Source organism: Pteronotus mesoamericanus, unplaced genomic scaffold (genome assembly GCF_021234165.1).
Source record: "Pteronotus mesoamericanus isolate MK-2021 breed Mesoamerican mustached bat unplaced genomic scaffold, CSHL_Meso_final contig_20, whole genome shotgun sequence".
NCBI classification, from domain to species: domain Eukaryota; kingdom Metazoa; phylum Chordata; class Mammalia; order Chiroptera; family Mormoopidae; genus Pteronotus; species Pteronotus mesoamericanus.
Genome location: NW_026555085.1, coordinates 24,460,201 through 24,482,595, shown reverse-complemented (window position 1 = coordinate 24,482,595; position 22,395 = coordinate 24,460,201). Strand labels below are relative to the sequence as shown.

The 22,395-nt window shown below is 40.7% G+C and overlaps 1 protein-coding gene across 16 annotated transcripts in view; it reads left to right on the top strand.

Moving 5' to 3' along the window:
• DST (dystonin) overlaps nucleotides 1-22,395 on the top strand; it is a 427,647-nt gene that overhangs the window by 98,666 nt on the left and 306,586 nt on the right. For 10 of the 16 annotated variants that reach the window (XM_054569508.1, XM_054569506.1, XM_054569525.1 and 7 more), the window contains exon 4: nucleotides 3,615-3,822. In XM_054569508.1, the coding sequence (XP_054425483.1) occupies nucleotides 3,615-3,822 (208 nt within the window). Of the gene's footprint in view, nucleotides 1-3,614; nucleotides 3,823-9,370; nucleotides 9,966-22,395 lie in introns of those variants that run through there. The other 6 variants (XM_054569522.1, XM_054569520.1, XM_054569515.1 and 3 more) reach the window with 2 other exon arrangements.

Sequence of the window (22,395 nt, the reverse complement as noted above, 5' to 3'; positions counted from 1 at the left end):
AAGCCATTTTTAAAGCTTTTGGTGATCTAATTCAATTGTTAAAACTGCTTTAATAACTAGGTTGTAATAAGGCATAATGCAGGGTTTTTTGGTTTCTCACAAACTAATGGTTTCTTGTTGCTGTGGTTGTTGTAGAGATCCAACATCAGTCTATAGGTGGCTCATGGTCTTTTTTTTTTTTTTTAAGACCTAAATGTTAAATATATTCTGACGTGCCAACTTTGTCTTTACTATCTTCATTACCCTTTCCCCTCTTTTCTCGGACCCCATAGCTCTTTCTTATTTCTCTTGTTCTCAACACACATGCCAAATGGTGATGATGACAGATGATGGTGTAAATTGGGGTCTTAATCTTCAGTCAGTAGGTCAATGACCCCCTTAAATTATATGCAAAGTTTGTATTTATTTAAGAGCTTTGTTTTGGAGAGAGGTTTCCAAAAATTTTGTTAACACTTCAGTTGTATCTTTGAGCCCAAAATGGTTACAAGCACTGGCTTAAGTGGTTACTTCTTTCTGGGGCCTTTGATATTTTCTCTGACCTTTTGCACAGTATCTTTTTAGTTTTTAGTAATTTTTTTTTGTGTATTTGTTTTAGATTACAAAATTAGAAGGAATAAAATAGAACCCATTTATAATATTGTCATCCCAGAAATAACCTCTGTTTATGTATTGATACATAGTTATCTACCTATTAATCTATCAATCATCTCTGTCATTCTGTCCATCTACACACACACACACACACACACACACACACACACACACACACAGGTTTTTTTAAAGGAATCTTTCTATATGAATCCTTTCCAGTTTGCTAAATGTAAATCAATAACATTTTTGTTTAATTGCTGCAGAGTAGTCCATTGTATGAATATAGTGTCATTTATTGATGGACACAGATATTTGTTTTTTAATAGGAATCAAACCTTAGACAACAAGAGTAGAAGAAGAGATGGGAACTTGGGGCTTTTTGCTAGTCACAGGCCCTCTCCTCTTTTGTCTTACTCTTCCAAGCCCCACATCAAAGGTCAGGCTCTGGACTTTGGGTCATGCTTTCTTTTTCCAAAAGAAAAGAGAACTGTACTCTTACACTCTTCCCTTGAAACCCAAAATAGTGACATGAATTGACAAGTCATTTCAAATCAATGAAGAGTATAATAGTTTTAGAGGATCAATAGACTTCCAAGCAGCTTTGTTTAATGATATCACTTCTCAATTTTTAGGGTTCGAATGGGCCTAACTTTATATTGTTTACCACTTATTTTAGAAATCATTTATGAAAACTATTGTGGAAAAATATCTCATACTTTAATTGTTAACATGCTTAAATCATGTAGTGGGGGGAGAGACTTTACCATATATAAATATGATTTCTCCCATTCTCTGTGTGTATCTATATTTTGCTGTGATATATTGCTGAAAGCTGTTGCCAGTTGTCTTTTCTTTCTTTTGTCTCTTATCTGTTTACCAATGACACTACCAGATTAGAGGCTGCACCAGTCAACACCCTTGGGTCCAAGGGTAGTAACTGTTCCCATCTGGCCATGTGTGATTAATGGTGTTTATGTCATGGCATGAATAACATTTTGCTGTTCAATCAGCTGAGACTCTGGCCATTAAAACAATTTTACTCTAATAAAATCAATAACCTGTGAGTTTCAGAAAGGAGCAGTTCTTTAACAGTTATTCTCTAAGTCTGTTTGTAAAGATAAACAATCAAATTACCATACTCATTGAAAATAGTGCAGGCAACAAGAAGAAATATAATATCATAGATAAAGGATGACCTTAAATAAGGACAGGTAAAAAGACTTTTGAAGGAAGACAGAAGGCAACCAAAGAAACCCAATACCCCTTTGAAAGTCTTTAAGAATGTCACCCTTTTTCACAGATCCAGCCAACAAAACAGCCTCAGAGAGCTCAAGATGAATTTCCAGAAAAGCATGGAAAATAAATTGGCTTGATGAAAGCATTCTGTCACTGACTTAATGCCACTCACAACTCTCTATGGACTTTAGCTACAATACAGAAAATCAATTTTATTTATTTATTTGCCTCAAGTGTGTCTAGTACTTTATTTCTACTAGGAAAACATACAAAATCTAAATAAATAAAGCTGCCAAGGTGATGACTCTTCAGGTAAAATAAAATGGAAGACTGCTTTTTTTTAGGAAAGAATATAGGTAAAGGTAAATTTTAGATGCTTGATTTTGTGGGAAATACTGTGTACTTTTAAAATGGTGGTGGTGACCACGTGTACTGACATGTCTGAGTAGATTGAGGTAATGTCAATAATCTGGATTCTCTTGTAATTTATTTTACATGCCTTTGGTGAATGCTTTGGGATGTTGCTCTCAGTCTGTTTTTGCTGTTGCCGGCACTGCTTTTGAGAGCAGCTCAGTGCTTTTGCTCAAACTGGAGCATGCCTCACTGATTTACGCTGGTAACTTGCATCTTAGGACTCTGTGGCTGCAAGTTACATGTCAGAAATTCGAGTTATACCAGTTTTGCATCTTCACCATGAGCTTCAGCAACGCGGAATTCTAAGTGGGAAAGTGAAGATTTTCTCTTTGATGCTTTATTTTATTTATAACGTTGTTCACAGCACAGATGGTCAGCATCCTTGTTTTGATTGTAAGCTCTCCAAATAATCACAAACTTCACCCAATCCAGAGGGAAGGAATAACATTGTGCACCTCTTCTCTGAATAGAAGATATATATTGAAAGGTATGACCCCGCTGATTTGCTCCAGCTAGAGGAAGGGGTGACTAACCTTCAGGCAAAGCGCTCTGGTAAAAGCATCGTGTTTCCATTCCACTGTGTAATGACCGGGAGCTGAGAAGAGCTCTGCTTCCTGTCACAGCCCTGCATCATTCTCATTTACATTATTGGCAGCTGTTACTTTGCTCGAAGTTGAAATCATCTCAAGAAGTCTAAACTGAGTTCAGATGTTTGTTTACTGGAGCTGCCTTAGGTTTCTGAAAACAGCCTCTTGTGTTCTCCCAGTCTTAAGAAAAGGCTCTTCTGAGAACCAGCCCTCCCCCCTCCCGGTTCTTTTCTAGTAACCTGCTTCACTCTCATGGAGAAAATGAAGTAAGGAGCACAGAGGCTCAAACCTGGTCAGAAAGGAGCCTCCGGTGGTGAGGCGACTTGAAACGGAAAGGGATCGGGACTCAACATCCTGTATTTGTGCTTTGTTTTTGAAACTTAGAATTAGTTGCATTAATGAATTAACCAGCGGTCTAGTATGGAAAATGTTTCTCCTGTCCTGGTGGGGGAGCCAAATACTATAGATTTGTAACAGGAAGGCTGTTGATTCTGGCTTCATTGTTGGGCCAGTCATTTGTGAGCTGGTGGCCGGACCGCAGGCCACACACTCCTGTGCAAATCTTCCATGTATTGGAACTGCCCGGATATTGTTTCTCCTGTCGGAGTTGTGGGGAGGAAAGATGGTGAGCGCTGGGTTTCATTTCTTGTTTGTGTGTCCCCTCCGCGCTGAGGAGGGTGCAGGATGCCAGACTCAGGTTGGGGGCAGGGAGGGGGGGCTGTTGAAATCCATGAGCATCTGCGAGTGTTTTGTGGTTAATGCTTTTTTCTGTGTCATCCTCTCTAGAGTTCCGGGAACGCGTCCTATCGCTGCTCTATGTCTTCCTCTGCGGATTTTTCCGATGAGGATGATTTCAGCCAGAAATCTGGCTCGGCATCTCCTGCTCCTGGGGACACCTTACCCTGGAATTTGCCTAAACATGAGAGATCGAAAAGAAAGATTCAAGGGGGCTCCGTACTGGACCCCGCCGAGAGGGCAGTGCTTAGGATAGCAGGTAAGAGCATCGGGGAAGGGATGGAGCCCGGACGAGAGTTGCGGAAATTCACCCATCTGCGCCACAGAGGGGTGTCGGGGGCGGCGGAAAGGGGGAGTAGAGCTGGGAACGGATGCACTGGGCTCAGATTTGTGGTCACGGTGGGGGAGGGAGATGACCATGTTCACTTCGTGCCCCTATTTTTTGAGAGGGCGATTAGCCCTGACTGCTAGTGACTAAGCTGTTTGGCCTGTCTTCTGGTTGGATGAATCGACACCTTTAACATGCAAGGAGCTATTTACAGCTATATGCATTAAACTTTCCCGTTTACATGCAGTAGCCACCGCGAGAATCTGAAAGTACCGTATTCACTCCAGTGATTACTAGTGCATTTGCTGTGAAGGCTTCATTTTCATCTTTGCCCAGGAGCACTGGGCTACGCAGATTTAAGCAGGGTAGAGTCCTGGTTTTTGGTACCCAGGATGCAGAGGGTATTCCAGCAACTCAGATGCCATTTCTGTTTCTTTTTCCCTTTTTTTTTTTTTTTTTTTTTTTTTTTTAGTGTAACATCTCTGTCAGCATCATGTATGTGCCTGTAGTGGCTTACTATCGCCTGTGCTTTTGAGGGTTTAGCCATCATACATTCCTGATTAATTAATATATGGGAGGTGCCAATGTTTCTGTTCTGTGTTAACCTGGTGTTCCTTTGCACTGGCGTAGAAGTCAAGCCAGAAGTGGTGGCTTGTTTTACTGAGCTGAAAGCTGAGAACACCTGGGAAATCAATCCTCCAACCCTGCAGTGCCTGTGTGGTTTGTGTGTATGCGTTCTGTGCCTGAAAGTTGCTTCTTGGGGTGGCTGTTCCTCCCTTCCTTCGATAATTGTTTTCTCTTGGAAATGGTAATGGAGTAGGATGGAGTATGTCCTTGGGGCTCTCTTGCAAAGGCCAAAGGCCAGATGTTTTTTCAAATTGGTTTCTGTAGCCCGTGGGTCAGACCTCCTTTCCTCCCCCTCCCCTACTCTCAACTCTGGGGCCCCCTCCCACTCAGGGTGGTTGTTTTTTTTTACCTCCTTCTATAATGCAGAGTTGGTACTTTATCTTCCTCTGAGGGGGCTGTAGGGTGGCAAGCCGGGGCCCCAGCCACCCTGGCAGCTGAGAGTCCCCCTAATGTCCCCCTAGTGGGATTTTCTGATTACGGGAAAAACAAACAGTGCCCAGCCAGCCATTCTCTGTTCTGGGTTTCTGGGGCAACAGCCTGAGCTTCTTCTGGCTTCTCTTGTGAGATGCTGGCTGGTCTCACCCAGGCCTTTGAAGAGGCTGGGCGGAGTGGGGAAAGGGGAGGAGGGGCAGGGCGGAGGGCGGAGAGACTGTTTGGGAGCCAAGGGAGAGTGAGCAGGATGGCTTGGGAGAACTGGGGCAGACCTGGCTCTCTAAAAAAGTGTTTAGTCACTAAGGCTCCACGCCTTGCCCTGTTGAGACACCCCTGGCCTGCCCCCCAGCAGGTCTGGGGCACAAGGATGGACAGTGTGGGCATCAGGTGTTTGGTCAGCAGAAAGGGCAGACAGGGGAAAGGAGGATGGTGAGAGAACTTGTTGGAGCTTTGTGGAAAGCCTGGGGCGTCAGAATGGGATGCCCGTATTTTGTGCATTTTTAATGGAAGGTAGAAGGTATTTCTAGCTTGAGAGTTTTGATAGTGGTGGCAGAGGTGGATATTTTGATTTTCGTTGTGAGGAAGGGGTTTTGAGAGAAGAATGGTACATATGTGTGTCAATGGGAATGAGATGATGTCCTCCGAAGACTAATAGGGAGAGAGTCAAGGAGTCAGGGGAAGCTGGTGGAGGTAACTTTAAGTGTAAGCTCAACATGCAGAAGAACCTGGGCTCTAATGGGATGCAGTGGACAAGCAGGTGCTCATGCTAGTAGGGCAGGGGCCATGCCATATCTTTGGTAAAATGTTTGTTGAGTGATTTGTGGGGATAGCTACGAAGTTGGTGGTAGTTAATGCACTTGAGACCTCAGAGTTACATTCTTTGAAGATTATATTAAACACAACAAAATTAAACAACAAATCATAATCAATAATCATAGACTTGGCGGGACCAGTCTACAAATATCTGTTTAATTATAATGTGGCTAAAATATGAAATTCAGATACATTATGTGTTAAATTCTCCCCTGAGCACCCCGTGTGAGAATCAAGGAGCAGGACATCTGAGGGAATTTGGTGCTGTGGCTAGTTTGAAAACATGCTGTTAAGATTTGGACTTCTAATTTCATTAGACATTTCCACACTCTGCCTAAAGCTCACCTCATCTGAAATTTAACTCTAGTCTGAGATGGGGTGAGGTTTAGAAATGGTGTGACGATGTCCATAGTGTTGATTACTTAGTATTAAAGAAGTTGAAAGTTCAATATTTTTATTTTTAAGGTCATACAAATAGGACTGAATGTGAAAATTTCTAGAGCCAAACAGAGCATATGGTCTGTGGAATCCCTTAATTCACTCTCACTTAATAAATATTTATTGGGCCCTGGGAATAAAATGAAGAAAAGCACGCAGTTCTGCCTTTAAAGAAGTCATAGTCTAAATGGAAATGCTGTTAGACAATTACAACATGGTGTGAGAAATTAGGTGTAATGGCTGTAAGCACCTAATAGTAAAAGAACCCAGCCAAGAGTCTAATTAGCTTGGATAGAGAAGGGGAGGAATGAGGGGTTCCTGAAAAGTTTCTGAGGGGAAGTGCCACTCGAGGTGAGATTTGAAGAGCCTGACGGAATTAGGGTGGAAGGGAAAGCCATTTCAGAGGGCTGGGACACAGAGCAAAGGTAGGGAGGTATGTTTAAATGGAAACTTATAGTAATATGTGCAGCTAAAGCATAGGATTGAGTAGGGGGTAGCAGAAACTGTAAAAGTGCTTGTGTAGCAATACTGAGGAGATTGGACTAACTGCGGAAAGATTTTTAAACTGCAGTGACATAATCAGGTTTACATTTCAGAAAAGCCTTACTGGTGATGGTGTCATATGTCAGACACCTTATATTTTTAAAAGTGCTTTTGCATTTACTATAGTTTCTTCATTTTAAAGCCTTAGACTATATGTCTTTCCTATTTCTCAGAGGGGTCAAAGTGAGAATAAGATAACAGAATGTAAGGAAATACCCATTGTATAAATGCCTTTTACTTGAGAACAATACATACCTTCTGTTCTTACTTACAGGATATTGTAAGTTGGGGTTTTCAGTCTTCAGGTGCCTGTAAAAGTATAGGGCGTGTCAGTGACAATACTATGTTAAAATGCAGATTTTTTTGGTCTCAGATGAATTCTTTGAAGTTGGAATTGAAGGATCTAAGCAGAGTCAGACTTTGGACTCCAGAAAACTTGGATTTTAATTGCCCTTCTATCACTCACCAGTTAAGTTTTTTTGGACAAATTACTAAACTTTCATTTTCTCTATCAAAGGGTCATGGCGTTGGTTATTAAATGAAGTTATGAATGAAAAACATTTTGCAAATTCCTTGGTACACAAAAGATGCTCTATAAATGATAGGTTACTGATGGGCAGATAGTCTTATAAGCACTTAGCGTTGTTTCATTTAGGCCTCCAAACAACCCTATGAAGTAGGTACTATTATTTTCTCCATTTTTCCATCCAGAAGTCTCCTGAGAGAGGGAGTGACTTGCCAAGGTCACCCAGCTAGGAAATGATAGAGCTTAGGGTCTGAATTCAGGCAGCCTTGACTCCAGAGGCCCAGCTCTTAACTGCTGTGCTTTTGCCGCTTCCCTATGGAATCTACTATTATTATCAGCAGTTTGACCTGATATTACCATTCGAAGGATGCGTGGGACAAAGGCTGTTTTTGCAGACAACTCCAAATGCTGCTTCAGTTCATTTTGGCTGGCTCTTTAAATGGATAGTTAAAAATCACTCAGTGTACTGATTATATTAATAAAATTGGGTACTACTGTTTGTCAGTCCCTGATGAAGACTCAGACTGTTCCCTCAATGACCTCAGTCATTGTGAGGGAGACAAGAATTTTTGAGAATCTGTACGCGCGTGGTCTATAAATGGAATGACTCTTAGGAATCTAATTACTAGCCCTTTCATTTCAAGAGGGTGTCCTATATGCTATGTGTTTGTTACTTAATGAACCAATGTTTACATACATGCCTACCAAGTTGCAAGAAAACTCTAGTGATCCTAAAGGCTTAGTGGAACATGGGTTCAAACTCAGATCATAACTAGTGGTCAGAATAGAAAAGAGAGATGTGGTCTTGCTTTGATTGGAATAGGCCAATTGCTGAGTAGAAGTAAAGCATTCCAATTCAAACTTAAGTTTTCCTTAAAGAGTATACAGTTTTTTTTCAAGAGTGCATACTCATCTCCATCTAAGGGGTAATGGAAGGAAAATGGTCCAGATTCACAACACTTAAAAAAGAAAGCAACAGAATCATCAAGGACAAAACAGTACATATGAAAGGAAGACACTGGGAGGGAAGATGTGGGCAAGAGGTGAAGCTGTCGTAAGTTGGGTGGTGAACAATGAGCGAGTTTATCTGATGATGATAATAGCTAACACTTTGAAAGCTATGTAATATGGCAACTTTAAGAGGTAGGCAGTGTTATCCCCATTTTACTAATGAAGAGAGGCTCTGAGAAGGTAACTGTCCTATGTCAAAGTTAGTACGGAGCAAGTGCTCGGAAATACATCCGTTTAGGCGCCTGGGTACCAACTGGTTCCTCCAGTGGACCCTTGCATTCAGCCACTTTAGTATATGATATGCCGAGGTTAAATGAATTGTATACGTTTTAACTCAAGTTCAGTGGGTACCAGTACCGTGCGGAATGAATAACAGGTAAAGAGGAGGGAGGTGACACAAGGCTGGGCAGTGGCGAAAAGGCCGGGGCTGCGGCCGCAGCAGCAGATTCACTCGCCGGCTCTGGGGGGCGGAAGGGAGGGACCGCGGGCTGGTCCTCCGACCGCCGCTGGGTGGCCGGGCGCGCAGGCGCAGACGCGCCCAGGCTGTCAGGCCCTGACGTGCTGGGCCACCTGCAGAGGCCAACCGTCCCCTGCCCCTGAGATGTGCCCTGGAGGCTAACCCCCTTGCCCTTTCCACTCCGCGCTGCCACAGAGTCACCTGAGTCTTTCTGTGCCATAAACGGGGTTGAAAAAAGTATTTGCCATTCTCCTCCCGCCACCCCTTCCCCACGGAGAGTCCCCGGCTCCTCCGCAGGGGGCTGCGCACTTCGGTGGCCGCGATCTGCGGCTTTGTTTCACAGGCACCTGTTGTGGGTCCCAAATAGAAACCTCGTCCTTGGGGATCCGGGGCTGGCCGGCCAGCGTCCGGGGGTGGGCGTGCTTGGCTGCGCAGTCAACCCTGGTGGGCGGACCGGGGGAGGGGGCCTGGGGATCCGCAGCTCTGCTTGGAAGGGAGGGGCCGAGCGGCCGAGCGGCACGGGGGTCGCCGCCGAGCCAGCCTGGGCGCTGACCGCCGCGCTCGCCCCCTCCCTTCCGCCCTCCCTCCCTCTCTCTGGGGGTGCGGGCGAGTGAGTGTCTGCGGCGCGGCGGCCAGGAAATGCCGCAGATGCGCCGCGCAGCATCCCGGGCGGAGGCAGCGCGCCTGTTCTCCCGCACGGCCGCCGCGGTCTCCGCCGGGCCCGGGGCAGGCGCCTAGTGCGCAGCCAGGGTGGCGGCCGCGTTGGCCTCAAAGGGTCTCGGCGCCCGCCGTCCCCCACCGTCCCGCCGTGCTCCAGGCTCCTCCGCTGGTCGTGGCGTGGCGCTGCTGGTCACCGCCCCCGGGCTCGCCGAGATTTGCTGCTGCTGAAACCCGAGAGCGACTCCGGCTCTCCGGAGCCGGGCGGCCCAGCACCCGCAGCCAGGCAGGGGGCCTGGGCGTTTCCTCCTGCCGGCTCGGTGCCCCCGGCCCTGCGTCTCCGGCTTCAGCGCTCTCCCCAAGCTGGCTGCTCCTTCCGCTTTTCCAGTTCTCCAGGCTGCGTCTTGCTGACTAAGATACTGTCCCGGTTCCGCGGGGAAGAGGGGAATTGGCCAGTCATCGCTTAGATAAACTTCGGCATGGCGGGGTACCTCTCCCCAGCCGCTTACCTGTACGTGGAGGAGCAGGAGTACCTCCAGGCCTACGAGGATGTCCTGGAGAGGTACAAAGGTATGTGGTTCCCCGCGCTCGCTGGGGCTGCGGGGCTTGGCACGGGCCAGCGGGGTAACCGTTAACCTTTGCTTAACCAGAGTCACCACTGCTTGGGCACAAGTAAACAGGTGTCTGGAACCAATCTGGGGAATGGACCCCGTTTTTTGTTTTTTTTTTTGGATGGGATTCAGTATCCCCAACGCTGGGAGGATGGTGGGTGGGCCACGGACCAGAGATGCCCTTGGATGGGTGGTAGAGTTGGGGGGAAGGGTGCTGGTTTCCAAGAAGCACATTGCGTTTTCTCTTCCTTGTAAAAGCTCTTAGGCATAATCATAATCCTTCCTGGGAGGGTAGGTACCAATTAATTCTCCATGGGATTATTAAGGCATTGCTGTCCTCGCCTGTCACGGGGATTTGGTTAGTCCTATAATAAAGGTTCTTGGGTTGTTAAATGGACTGTTTCACCACTGAGAGCATCACCAAATCATTATTCTTAAAATGATCTTATTTGAAAATAAAATTTATGGGTTGAGACTATACGTCTGTTCTTATGTATCATAAAAATTATTGGATAATGTGATGAGTATAAGTCTGTAGTCAGTGAGACTGTTATAAATTTAAATGTAAAGGAATATATTTTGATATGTTATTCTGCCTCTCCTTTGTGTTTGGAAAATTCTATGCCAAACGGATACCTATTGGTATTTTAGTATTATGTTTACTTTGACTTTATGGTTAAATACGGCATTACACAAAGTGCACCTTCTAATCTTAAAGGGTCTTTTTGTCCCAGGAAATTATTTTTCAGTGTGTACAGATGATCTCCTTACTGTGGCTCCTAAAACACTCCACACCCAAAGATAGCTCGCAGAGCCTTAATATATTAATAGTGAATAGTGGCCTCTTTCATAGGTTGAATTTAAATGATTTTGCATCTTGACTATTTACTTGGGGTTAAGATACTCAATTTCTGTATATTGGGGGTTATATGGTTAAAATGCATGTATTGCTAGTTTTCTACTAGTATAAAGTAGAAATATAAAATCCCAAACTGAATATTTAAATCCCAAATCTCCAAGAAGCTCAGAACTCACCTGCAATATGTTCTGTCTCTTTCTAGAGCATGTATTATGACTGGCTTTCTTTTAATCCATGTAGAATTTTGTAAACAGTACAATCAGAACTCCTTTGTGCTAAGACCCTTTTTGTGTATAATGCTGCCACTGAGCAAGTGCAGTGACATTTTAGGATAAAGCACATTTGTAGAATTTGTGTACTTGTGTAGTGTACTCATGTTTACATCTATCTTTCCATTTAAAAATAAGGCTCTTAATCAGTTGTCTCCAGAACTTTACAAATGAGAAATACCAATATAGATTAGAAAAACCTTATTGAAGACACGCATCTGTGCTTTTTAAAGTCAGAAGGAACGAAGTCTGAAGGTACTAAAATATATACATTTTTTACTTTTGAAACAAAAACATAGCTTATTGAATTTTTTGGTCTCATCAAGGTTTACCTTAGTGACAGTGGGTGGTTTCGGGTGACTTTGAAAACTAATATAACTAAAGTGACTTGTCTGGAGGAAGCAGACTTAAAAAATTTTCTTCATTTGTTTTTGGAAATATGAATAAAAGGAAATTAAAGATGTACAGGACATGGTAGTTCTCACTACACTTCATTTTAATTAGACCCTAATGATCAGTATTGCACTTAAACATGTACTTTTTCAAACATACAATCGAAAATTTCGCTGAAGAAGTGAGGGTTCTTACCTTCATTCTCTTGTGGTTTTAAAATCAATTTGTAGTCTGCTTTATAGATGTTCTATATTTCATTTAGTCTTGGGGAAAAAAGTAAGACTATTGGCCAGTGTGTTACTTGAAAAGCTGGAGACCTGGAAAACTCATTGTTTCCTGATGTTTTGAAGCCAGTTATGATTTCCCATCAGCATCCAATACGATGACTTCACTACAGTGCTTATTATCCTGATGACTTGCTATGGGGGCTGATCTAATCAGAAAAGAATTGTAGGCTTTGAATAGGGAGTGTCAGTTTACTAAACTTTCAAAGTACAGTTGCTCATTTTCTGAAATCATGCATTGTTCAAAACATTTTACATTCCCATTTGAACTTAAGAGAGGCTATTTTGATTTTTATTTCTGGCAAAGCTTCTTAGTTACAGAATGAGTTTACATTCAGCTAAAATATTATCAGGTTGCCAAGTTATCATATGCCCAGCTGTTGAATAGTGTAAGTGGTAGAGTCAGCTGAAACAAATTCAAAACCTGTCTGTTGTCAGAAACGTAGAATTATAATAATCCACAATATTAGCATTTAGGAGTATCATATTCTAAAGTTGAAAATTTTGTTAGACTCATTTAGCCCTCAGATGGCCTTGGAAGGCCTTCAAACCTAGCCCTCTGCAGAAAAGCAAGAATAGTGGCCAGCGAGGCCTAAGTATTTATGGTGTGGTCTATTCTGGTATTTTGCTTTGGTCCTTTACTTCTGAGTGAAAATAGGCAACTGTTTGCTGTATTTGAATAACACAGAAAGAGCCGTTTGCTACAGAGATAGGCACAGTGTTCAGATTCATATTCTAGTTCTTTTACTAATAAAATACATTCACAACTAGAACATTCAGGGCATCTGATTTAAAAAATCACATTGCTTAAGCTGATGCCATAGTCAGGGTGAACAAAGGCATTTATTTATGAATAAAATGTATTTCTTTATTATTGTTTATGCTGGAAATACCCATGTTAGTGGCTTCCTCTTATGCCTATAGTAAATTACCCAGCCTATTTGTCATGGAATACAAAACATTTTTGTAAATTAGCAGGAAAGATACAAATGGTCCCTCTTGTTTTTCTTGTCAGTATAAGAAAAATAACCTATATATTGCTATTATAATTAACTCTTATTTATTATATTATTGAAAGTAATTAGCTGTCACTTTAATCAGTGAGTTCTGCTATTTGAGTCTGTCATTAGAAAATTTTATGTTCTCAACACAGTGTTACTTTAAAAAATACGATGATGTTTAGGGTGAAAATGAGATCATTAATGTGAACCCAATACATTTTATTGCATATATTTTAGACTTCATTTAAGAACTTAAATTATTTTAGTACAACAGAATGGAGTTTTCCCCATTGACCCGGACATTGACCCATTGAAGTTAGTTACCTTCAAACAACTGTAAAGTGTGTTTCATTGTTACTCTCTTTGAAAGCCGAATGGCAGATATGTCGCTTGTCTATAATATCACTAAAAAAACCCCTCTTTGATTATTTAGAAAAAGTCAAAATTTTCTGTTTTTCTCAAAAACTTTTGAGTAATTCCTTTAATCTCTTCTCTCAGTCGGGCTATGCAATTCTGCCTATGTGTCTGGTGACAAAAGGAACTGAGAATATTCCAACTGTAGTTTTCATTTTCAGTTCAATTTTGCAGCCTACATAGGTGTGTGATTGGTAAAAATTCTGTCTTTTTACAATGTAAACCAACTCTGGTGCCAGTTGAATTGAAAGTTGGAGTACAGTTGTTTCCCAGTAGTCTTCCCTTATCTATAGGTGATACATCCCAGGAACCTCAGTGGACTGACACAGATAGTACCGAACCCCATATATACTATATATTTTTTCTGTACATACATATACTTTGTGGCTTCTCTTTGTCATATCTGAATTGCCAGCATTACTATTCTTCTGCTTTGGGGCCATTATTAAGTAGAATAAGGGTTACGTGAACACAAGCACTGTGATGCCGTGACAGTTGACCTGATAACCAAGATGACTACTAAGTGCCTAACAGGGGGTATTGTATACAGTGGGGAGATGCTGGGAAAGTGAGGATTCACCTGCTGTGCAGGACAGAGCGGGACAGGGGAGATTATTCACACAACTTATATGACGCACATTTTATTTTATTTGTGTTTTTAATCATCACCCGAGGATATATATATATATTTTTATTGATTTTAGACAGAGAGTAGGGGAGAGAGGAGAGAGAGAGAGAAAGAAAAACATTTATGCCAGAGAGAAACATTGATCGGTTGTTTCCCATACTTGCCCTGACCGAGGATTTAACCCGCGAGCTTTTTGGTGCATGAGAAGATGCCCCAACCAACTGAGCAATTTGGCCAGGGCAGAATAGCATACATTTTAAAACTTATGAATTGTTTATTTCTGGAATTTTCCATTTTATATTTTCAGACCGTAGCTGCAACCATGGAAAGTGAAACCGTGGATAATGGGGGACTAATGTTGTATAAATGTCTCCAGGAATTACCCCCCTGCCCACCTACCCCCAGTCATATATCATACAGTGTAGCTCCGTTTTTCAATTGGCTTCCAGGATTCTGCAAAAACTTAATTTCAGATTTCATTGGCTCATGCTCTGCTCCTGGTTTAATGGTCAGTTGTGTAATAAGTGAACTTTAACTGTGTTGCAACATGATGGTGTTATATTGTAGCTAGTTGAAACTGTATTAGTCTGGGCTTTTTCTTTTCTTTGAGAAAAGGAAATCAGCTTAACTTGATACTAAGTGTTAGTTAAGATTGTGTTTGGCTATAATGGAAACAGATGCTAATTCTGAACCAAGTGGATGTTTTCTTTTTCTCAGGTACAGAGAGGCCCAGGGTAGACAGGCCCAGGCTGCGAGGTGCTTCTGTTTGCTAGTAGCACCCAGACTCCTATGTTTCTGCCGAGTCACTCATCATGTGGTGGTTCTGTCATCACAAGATGGCTGCTTCTCTTCCAGCCCTTTTGTCTCTGTTTCAGATGGGAAGAAGGGACGTAGAAGGACAAAGGAGAACAGATGCACACTAGTTAGTTCAGCTTCCTTTGAAGGAGCTTTTGTAGAAGGTCCATTTAACAACTTCCACTTGTATCCCATTGACCCGCCGTCCCAGGGGCCACCGTCTGCAAGGCAGACGCGGAAAAGAAGAGTTTTTGACTGGTCTTAGAGCCCTGAACAAAATTGAAGTTCTGTTTGTAAGGAATAAGGAAAGAATGGCTATTGGGTCTGGCACACGGAGGGTAAAGTGTCTATCCTGAAATTAGACACTTAAAGTTTGGATGCATTAACATCCATAACCCACTGTGTTTGATTTCACTAAAGCTGGAGAGACCATCTGAGAGCTCCTTTGAAGTCTCTGAGGAATTTCAAAATGACACTACTGAATGTTTTTATAATGTTACGACATGGCTCTGAAAAGTCATTTCTACAGAAAAATCAAGATTTGAATTGGCCAAAGAACTTGTTCATTGCCTCACATCATCATAAGTATATATCAAGTTCAGAAATGTGCCCAGTTGCTAGATATTGTTAGTGAATTCAACTTTGAACTCAAAATGCCATACCGATTATCTCAACATTTACTTAGAGACTTTTAAAAAAGCTTTATGCTTTTTAAATCTTTTTCTTTGAGCAACTTGGAAAAGCTTCTTTTCTGGCTCAATGACGATTTTAGGTAATAAATAACATGCAAGGAGAAGTGGTGAGAACAAGTCCTTGTCTTGCTGTTATTTTGTAGCCAGGCAAAGAAGCGCCTGTGCTTCTGCCTTTGGGTCATGTGTGCGCTGGAGTCTGGCTCTGTGGGGAGCTGGAGAGTTGGCGCAAATCATCTTAGTGAAATTGCAGATTGTAAAAACATCTGAAGCTAGAGAGGTGACAAAAAAAAAAAGAGGAATATCTAGGCTGTCATATGTTCCTTTCTTTTCATTCCACAACTGAGTGTAAAAATGTATAAAATGCAGTAAGATTTTTTGACCCTGTAAGCCTGCTGAACAAACTGAGTAAGGAGGGCTATAGTTTAGGGTGTTTAGTGTTTCATAATTAAAAAGAAACTTCAATGCTTCAGTTACATGGAACTCTTCTTTAGAGTGGCTTCTGGAGAAAGGCTTCCCTGTCCATCGCTCAGCTCTTAGTAATTTAGGGGTCACATTCTGCCTACTTCCAAAGACAAATTTCAAGTTGCTGTCAGCTGAAGTATATCATCATTTCTATAAATGATCAAGTAAGGTTTTTATTTACTTATTTTTGGTGTATCCGTTTAACGCAAATTTATGTGCTATTATTTTCCACCCTAGTTTCGTCTCTCTCAGAAGAGGAAGCAAATAATTCTTCTTGGGTTGGGTGTTGCGGAAAGCTTTGTACTTAGGGTCAAATGAGATTTTGTCTTGTCGGAAGGTGAAGGTATCAGTGAGGAAAACTCCAAGAAGAGAGACTAACATGGCTTTTTCATTTCATGAGCATAACCACAGAATCTCCTTTGAATGCTTGGCTAAAGTGCGTGGTAGGTTTTAGGGATGGGAGAGGGTAGAGGTGACTGGAAGAGAGAAATGGGTGAATATGGAGGGTTATCTCCATATTCCATTTCCAGATTGGAAAGTGCTCAAAAGCCATACCCAAGGCCAACTTTGGGGTTTATTGATGATCTTTAGCAGGGTGTTACCAATGAGATAGATTTTAGAGAGATATCTCTAGCAACAGTGTGGAGGATTGAACAGAAGGGAAGATTCAGGAAGCAGGGAGACAGGTCTGTGAGATTCTGGCAGTTGGAATGGAAGGCTGGATTCAAAAGAAACTTCAGGAATTGACAGCTTGGCTGGGTGGTTCTGTAATGTGGGGACAGGAGCGATGCAACAGCTTCTGTGTTGGAGTTATACTTGTATTTGGGGAAGCTTGGAGTATGTTCTTTTTAATTTGTGAAATAAATAATTCTTTTTAATTTGTAAAAAAAGTTCACTAGAAAGAGTGTTTTGAAACATTTTTAATATTAGTCACTATTAGACCTTCTTTGGTAGTGAAATGGAGTGAATGCTGTTTTACTTGGCCTTGGAAATACAGCAAACAGTGTGACCTACAAAAATGGAATGTTCTCTTGACAGTTGGGCTCTATAAGTAACACCTTATCAGTATTCTTGCTGGGGATCCTCTGAGCGTCGCTTGTAGTATATTAAAGCAGAATCTGTTTTGTATAAGCAAATAAAATGATTGGCTTCAGATCCTTTTTAGAAGTAACTATAAATGGTCAAAACCTAATCATACAATATACTTCTAGTTTTTCTAATTTGGTTTTATTTCAAAAGCCTCCTAATTTTTTTCTATGTAAACTACAGCAGATTGTAGTTTTGTTTGGTATGTAAGAAGCTTAATGGTTATATGATCATTTAATATATCCTAAGCCATCCTTGAGTTTATCTGTTAAGGCTTTAAGTTTTAGCTTAAAATAGTAAAAATAATAGCTACTATTTATATGCCTATCTACTTATGTACCAGGCATAATGCTGGGTTTTACAAATGAATTTATTTTTATGTATGTATGTATGTATGTATGTATTGTCTGTTCAGGAAATATCCAGCCACATACTATGAAAAATAGAGACAGTTACTGAAGGAGATATAAGACACAAGAAACATTGTTTGTAGGATAATGACACCTCAGTTCCCTTCAAAGTAGGCACTTTGGGACCTCACGCAGTTCTACTCGCCATCAGCTGCCCCATCCTATTTCCCTGAATCTCATTGATGGTCTGAAACCTTTTCCCTAACAAAGGTGATTTTAGTGTTGGGAAAAACGAGAAGTCACAGGGCACCAAATCTGAGCTGTAGGAGGCCTGAGTCTCCTGGGTGATTTGATGTTTTGCCAAAAATCTCTGCATGAGACATCACCAGTTGCCCATAGCTGTGGCTTTCTGAATCATCTGAATATTTCCACAGGGGAATACTCAAGCTTAATGCAAAATTTGATGCAGATTCATTACTCTACTTGTTCAGGCATTTTGAATGCATAAACCACACAATACACATGGTCACTCAGTAGTGTCTACCACCCCCACTGACTAGTACAGTGAAGTTGTCATTGTTCACGCATGTGCATCCCAGTCCACTCTCCTTGGCTGCTAGGTTACATCAATATCATGCAAACTGTTCTTGTTATATTAACAAGGGTTGGGCTTTTTCTGGACATATACACATACACGTATGTATATATATATTTTATAATTCTTGGAACTCTTTTATCTTGGCTATGACTACTGCTATTTAAAATATGGAAATTGAGGCTTAAAGAAAGTAATTTTTCTGAAATCACACACCTGTAAGTGGTAGCAGTGGCATTTGAACATGTGTATTTTTGACAAAGTATATATGAGTTTTATTACATTGAGTGGGTAATGTGGCAGTAGTTTTTATGAGAATTTTTTATTACAATTATGATTTTGATTACTAGAACTTTCTGAGATATATTAAATGGATGCATGAAATAAAAAATAATAGCTTAAAAATTCACAGAGGTTTATATCAATTCAGATATTAGACAGAGTTGGGAGCTTGAGCTGTTGTATCTTAGCTGGATTATAGAGTCTAATAAGCTAACAATGAAATGAAAGTAAATTTTAACATGAGCAATTCCAGTGTGTATATACTGAGGTTGAGGAAATTTTGAAAAGAATTAAGTTTTATAAATGTCACTAGTAAATGTGGCCGCTTTGATACATGTCTGAAATGTTTCCTGGAAAGAATCGTCAAAAGGAGTTGACAAAGTCCTGATTTTTCTCTAGTGGGTGAAAATATTTCCCAGTGAATCCTGGTATTAAAGACATTATACAAAGATACTATTGTCCCAGTGAATTAAAAAAATGCCCCTAATTCAGTGTTAAAATTCTCCTTGCCAGTCATACCAGTGTGACTTGTATTTTTGATTTTGGGGATGAAATAGTACTAGTTGGTGGCTTATTTTTATCCCACCATTACTAAGCCAGTGAGTTAGATGTGGCAGGTGTGCCTCACTGTCTACCTCACCGGGTTAATAGAGATATGATAAAATAAGGCATGTGAAGTGTTCTGAGCCGTACAGATTACATAGACAGTCATGGAATGAGATAGACTTAAGAATTCAAGTCCTCTGGCTCTTCCTGGCCAGAAGCCTTAAAAAAAATTAATACTCTAATTTTTAGAGCAATTTTATGATTACAGTAAAATTAGGCAGAAAGGATAGCCTTCCCGTATACTCCCTCTTTTCCCCCTTGCATTTCCTCTTTTGATATTTTGCACTGGAGTGGTACATTTGTTATGATTGATGAATTGATTGATTGACTGATTGATTATTATTAACTAAGATCCAAAGTTGACATTGGGGTTCACTTTCTTGTATGGTTCTGAATTTGAGAAATGCTTATCATCTGTCTACTATTATAGTATCATGCATAATAGTTTCACTGCTCTGAAAATATTATGAATACGTATTCTACCTGTTCATACCCCCACCCCAACCTCTGGCAACTAATGATCTTTTTATTATGTCCATAGTTTTGCCTTTTCCAGAATGTCATAGTTGCAATCATACAGTATATAGCCTTTTCAGACTATTTTTTTCCACTTGGTAATGTGCATTTGAGGTTCCCCCATGTTTTTCCATGGCTTAATCGTTCATTTCTTTTTGCTGAGAATAATATTTCATTGGATGTACCACAGTTTATCCACTCACCTATTGAAGGGACATCTTGATGCTTTTGATTTTTGTCAACTATGAATAAAGCTGCTTTACACACTTGTGTGCAGGTTTTTGTGTGGACATATGTTTCCCGCTCATTTGGGTGGTACCTAGGGGTATGACTGCTGGGTCATAAGGGTGAGGTTGTGTTTACCTCATAGTAAACTGCTAAACTGTTTTCCAAAGTGGCTGTACCATTTTTCATTTCAACCAGCGATGAATGGGAGTTTCTATTGCCCCACATCCTTACCAGCATTTGGTTTTGTTCATGTTTTTAAATTTAAATATTTTATTGTTTATGCTATTACAGTTGTCCCAATCGTCCCCCTTTGCCTCCCTCTGCCCAGGCCGCCCCCCTTCCCACAGTCAGTCCCCACGCCGTTGTCCATGTCCACAGGTCACTCACGCATGTTCTCTGACTAGTCCCTTCCCCTTTCAGCCGGCCCCTACTTGCCCCCACTTCTCTCTGTCAGTCTGTTCCATGTTTCTATGTCTCTGGCTCTATTTTGCTCATTAGTTTGTTTTGTTCATTAGATTCCACTTATAAGTGAGATCTCATATGGTATTGTCTTTTCACCGACAGGCTTATTTCTTTTAACATAATAGTCTTCAGTTCTATCCATGCTGTTGCAAAAGGTAAGAATTCCTTTCTTTTTACTGCTGCATAGTATTCCATTGTGTAAATGTACCATAGTTTTTTTATCCACTTTTTTATTGATGGGCACTTGGGCTGTTTTCAGCACTTGGCTATTATAAATAGCATGGCTATGAACATAGGGGTGCGTATATTCTTTTGAATAGATGTTTCTAGACCCTTAGGATATATTTCCAGCAGTGGAATTGCTGGGTCAAAAGACAGTTCCATTTTTAATTTTTTGAGGAAATTCCATACTGTTTTTCACAGTGGCTGCACCAGTCTGCATTCCCACCAACAGTGCACTAGGGTTCCTCTTTCTCCACATCGTTGCCAGCACTTCTTTGTTGATTTTTAATGAGAGCCATTTTGGCATGTGTGAGGTGATATCTCATTGTGGTTTTAGTTTGCATCTCTCTGATGGCTAGTGATGCTGAGTATTTTTTCATGTGTCTATGGGCCATTTGTGTGTCCTGCTTGGATTTTAGCCATTCCGATAGGGGTGGTGGTAGTGAATTAATTTGCAATTTCCTAATGATATGTAACGTGGAATGTCTTCATATACTCATTTGCCCAATCTCTATATCTCCTTCAGATGTCTATTCAGATCTTTTGCCCACTTTTTAAATGGGTTGTTTGTTTTTTTATTTGTTGAGTTTTAAGATTCTTTGTGTAATTTAGGTAGCAGTCCTTTATGAGATATGTATTTTGCAAATAGTTAGTAACTTTTTATACCTTTACCTTCTTCTGACACTTCTAAACCATTGCCTATTATAGATACTATTTCACTAAATGAGGCCCTAATAATTTTCCTCTCAGATGGTCACATTGTCCTTAAGTACTATTTTGTTGTGGCTGTACACGTTGTATTTGTACATACTTCCTACAATTGCATGTGGTGCCTCAGTTCAGCAATCTGACAGTTTGTGTTAGTATATCTACATATGCTGCTTCAGTCAGGTATCTGGTTAGTTGGTTGGCAGCTATGCTTTGTAACACTTGAGTCTAAAATTAGTTGAACTGTTCTATTTTAGGGATAGACTGAAATTGGTAGTCCCTGTCCTGCAAAACATGTGAATGTTAAACTCTTAGGATATTGAATTACTTTTTTTAGAATGTAATCAGAAGTAAGGTTAGGTAGAAAGTAGTTTGTTTCAATGTTTTAGAAAGTTTGTGTTATGGTGACTTGATTATATCCTGGGCAATGCCGTTTGCATGTAGCATCTAAGAACACAAAGTGTTCCCATTGCCCCTTAGGGTCAAGACATTGCTTTTACGTGAATAATTGTGTTTGAATTTTGAAACCATATGGGTTAATAGGTAGAACAAGGCTACCTGAATTTTCTTTTAGAAAAGTTTAGGGGAGTCACAGTCCATAAATATTTATGATTGCCAGAACACCATTGACTGCCTTTGCTGGGGAAAAAAGTGAATGATTAAAGGTTTGTGATTTTTGTGAATAACAAACTAAAGAATGTTGAAAATTCTTAGAAGACAAACAGCTGAGTGATTTAAATTCAGAGTTCAATTTTGCATGTGCTGTGAATTTCATAATCTCTTCAAACGAGGGCTTATGGTTATGAAAGCATTTGCAGTGTTACTTGAATGTGTCTGTCAAGCAGTCTCAGAAACGATAACAATTTAGCTGCTATAGATAATCAGTAGTCTTTACACTTTGAAAAATTTTGGACAGTCTATAGAGGTATTAAAGAATTCTAAGTTACAGAAAGCAAAATGCATGGATGCTTTACTTTTCTTGTGGAAAAACAGAGATGTACTTAATCTGCATGCTTTTATATTTAGAAAATGATATAGAAATTTAAATTTGTGCTTCAGTACAAAATTAAAATGATAAACAGAATGAAATATTTTTGTAATTAACATTTACTTGAAACATTCCAGCAGCATTGTTCCTAACCTCATTATTTCTCATATTTTCAATCAGAAATTAATTGATTTCATGCTTCAAGTGAACAAATTACTGTGTAATATACATTTTCCCCCAGCTTCGTACTCATTATTTCCCTAGAAAAACTGGGAAGAGATAAAGCACCTAGGGCCAGGAGGAACTGATCCTCACCAAATTGGAATATGTGGTTTAATTCTAAATAGTTATTGATGTTATACTTTAAAAATGTGCAAAGGCAGTAGGGTGTACGGGAGGAAGGGGGCACAGTTGGTGAGGAAGGTGGACCAGTCCCGCTTATTATAAGTGAGTGCTACACAAGAGCAGTAATCTGAGCATCCGAGGGTTTCACAAGCAGGGTTGGCATTTGAAGGACAGCAGAATTTCAGCTGTGAGGAGAAGGCTTTG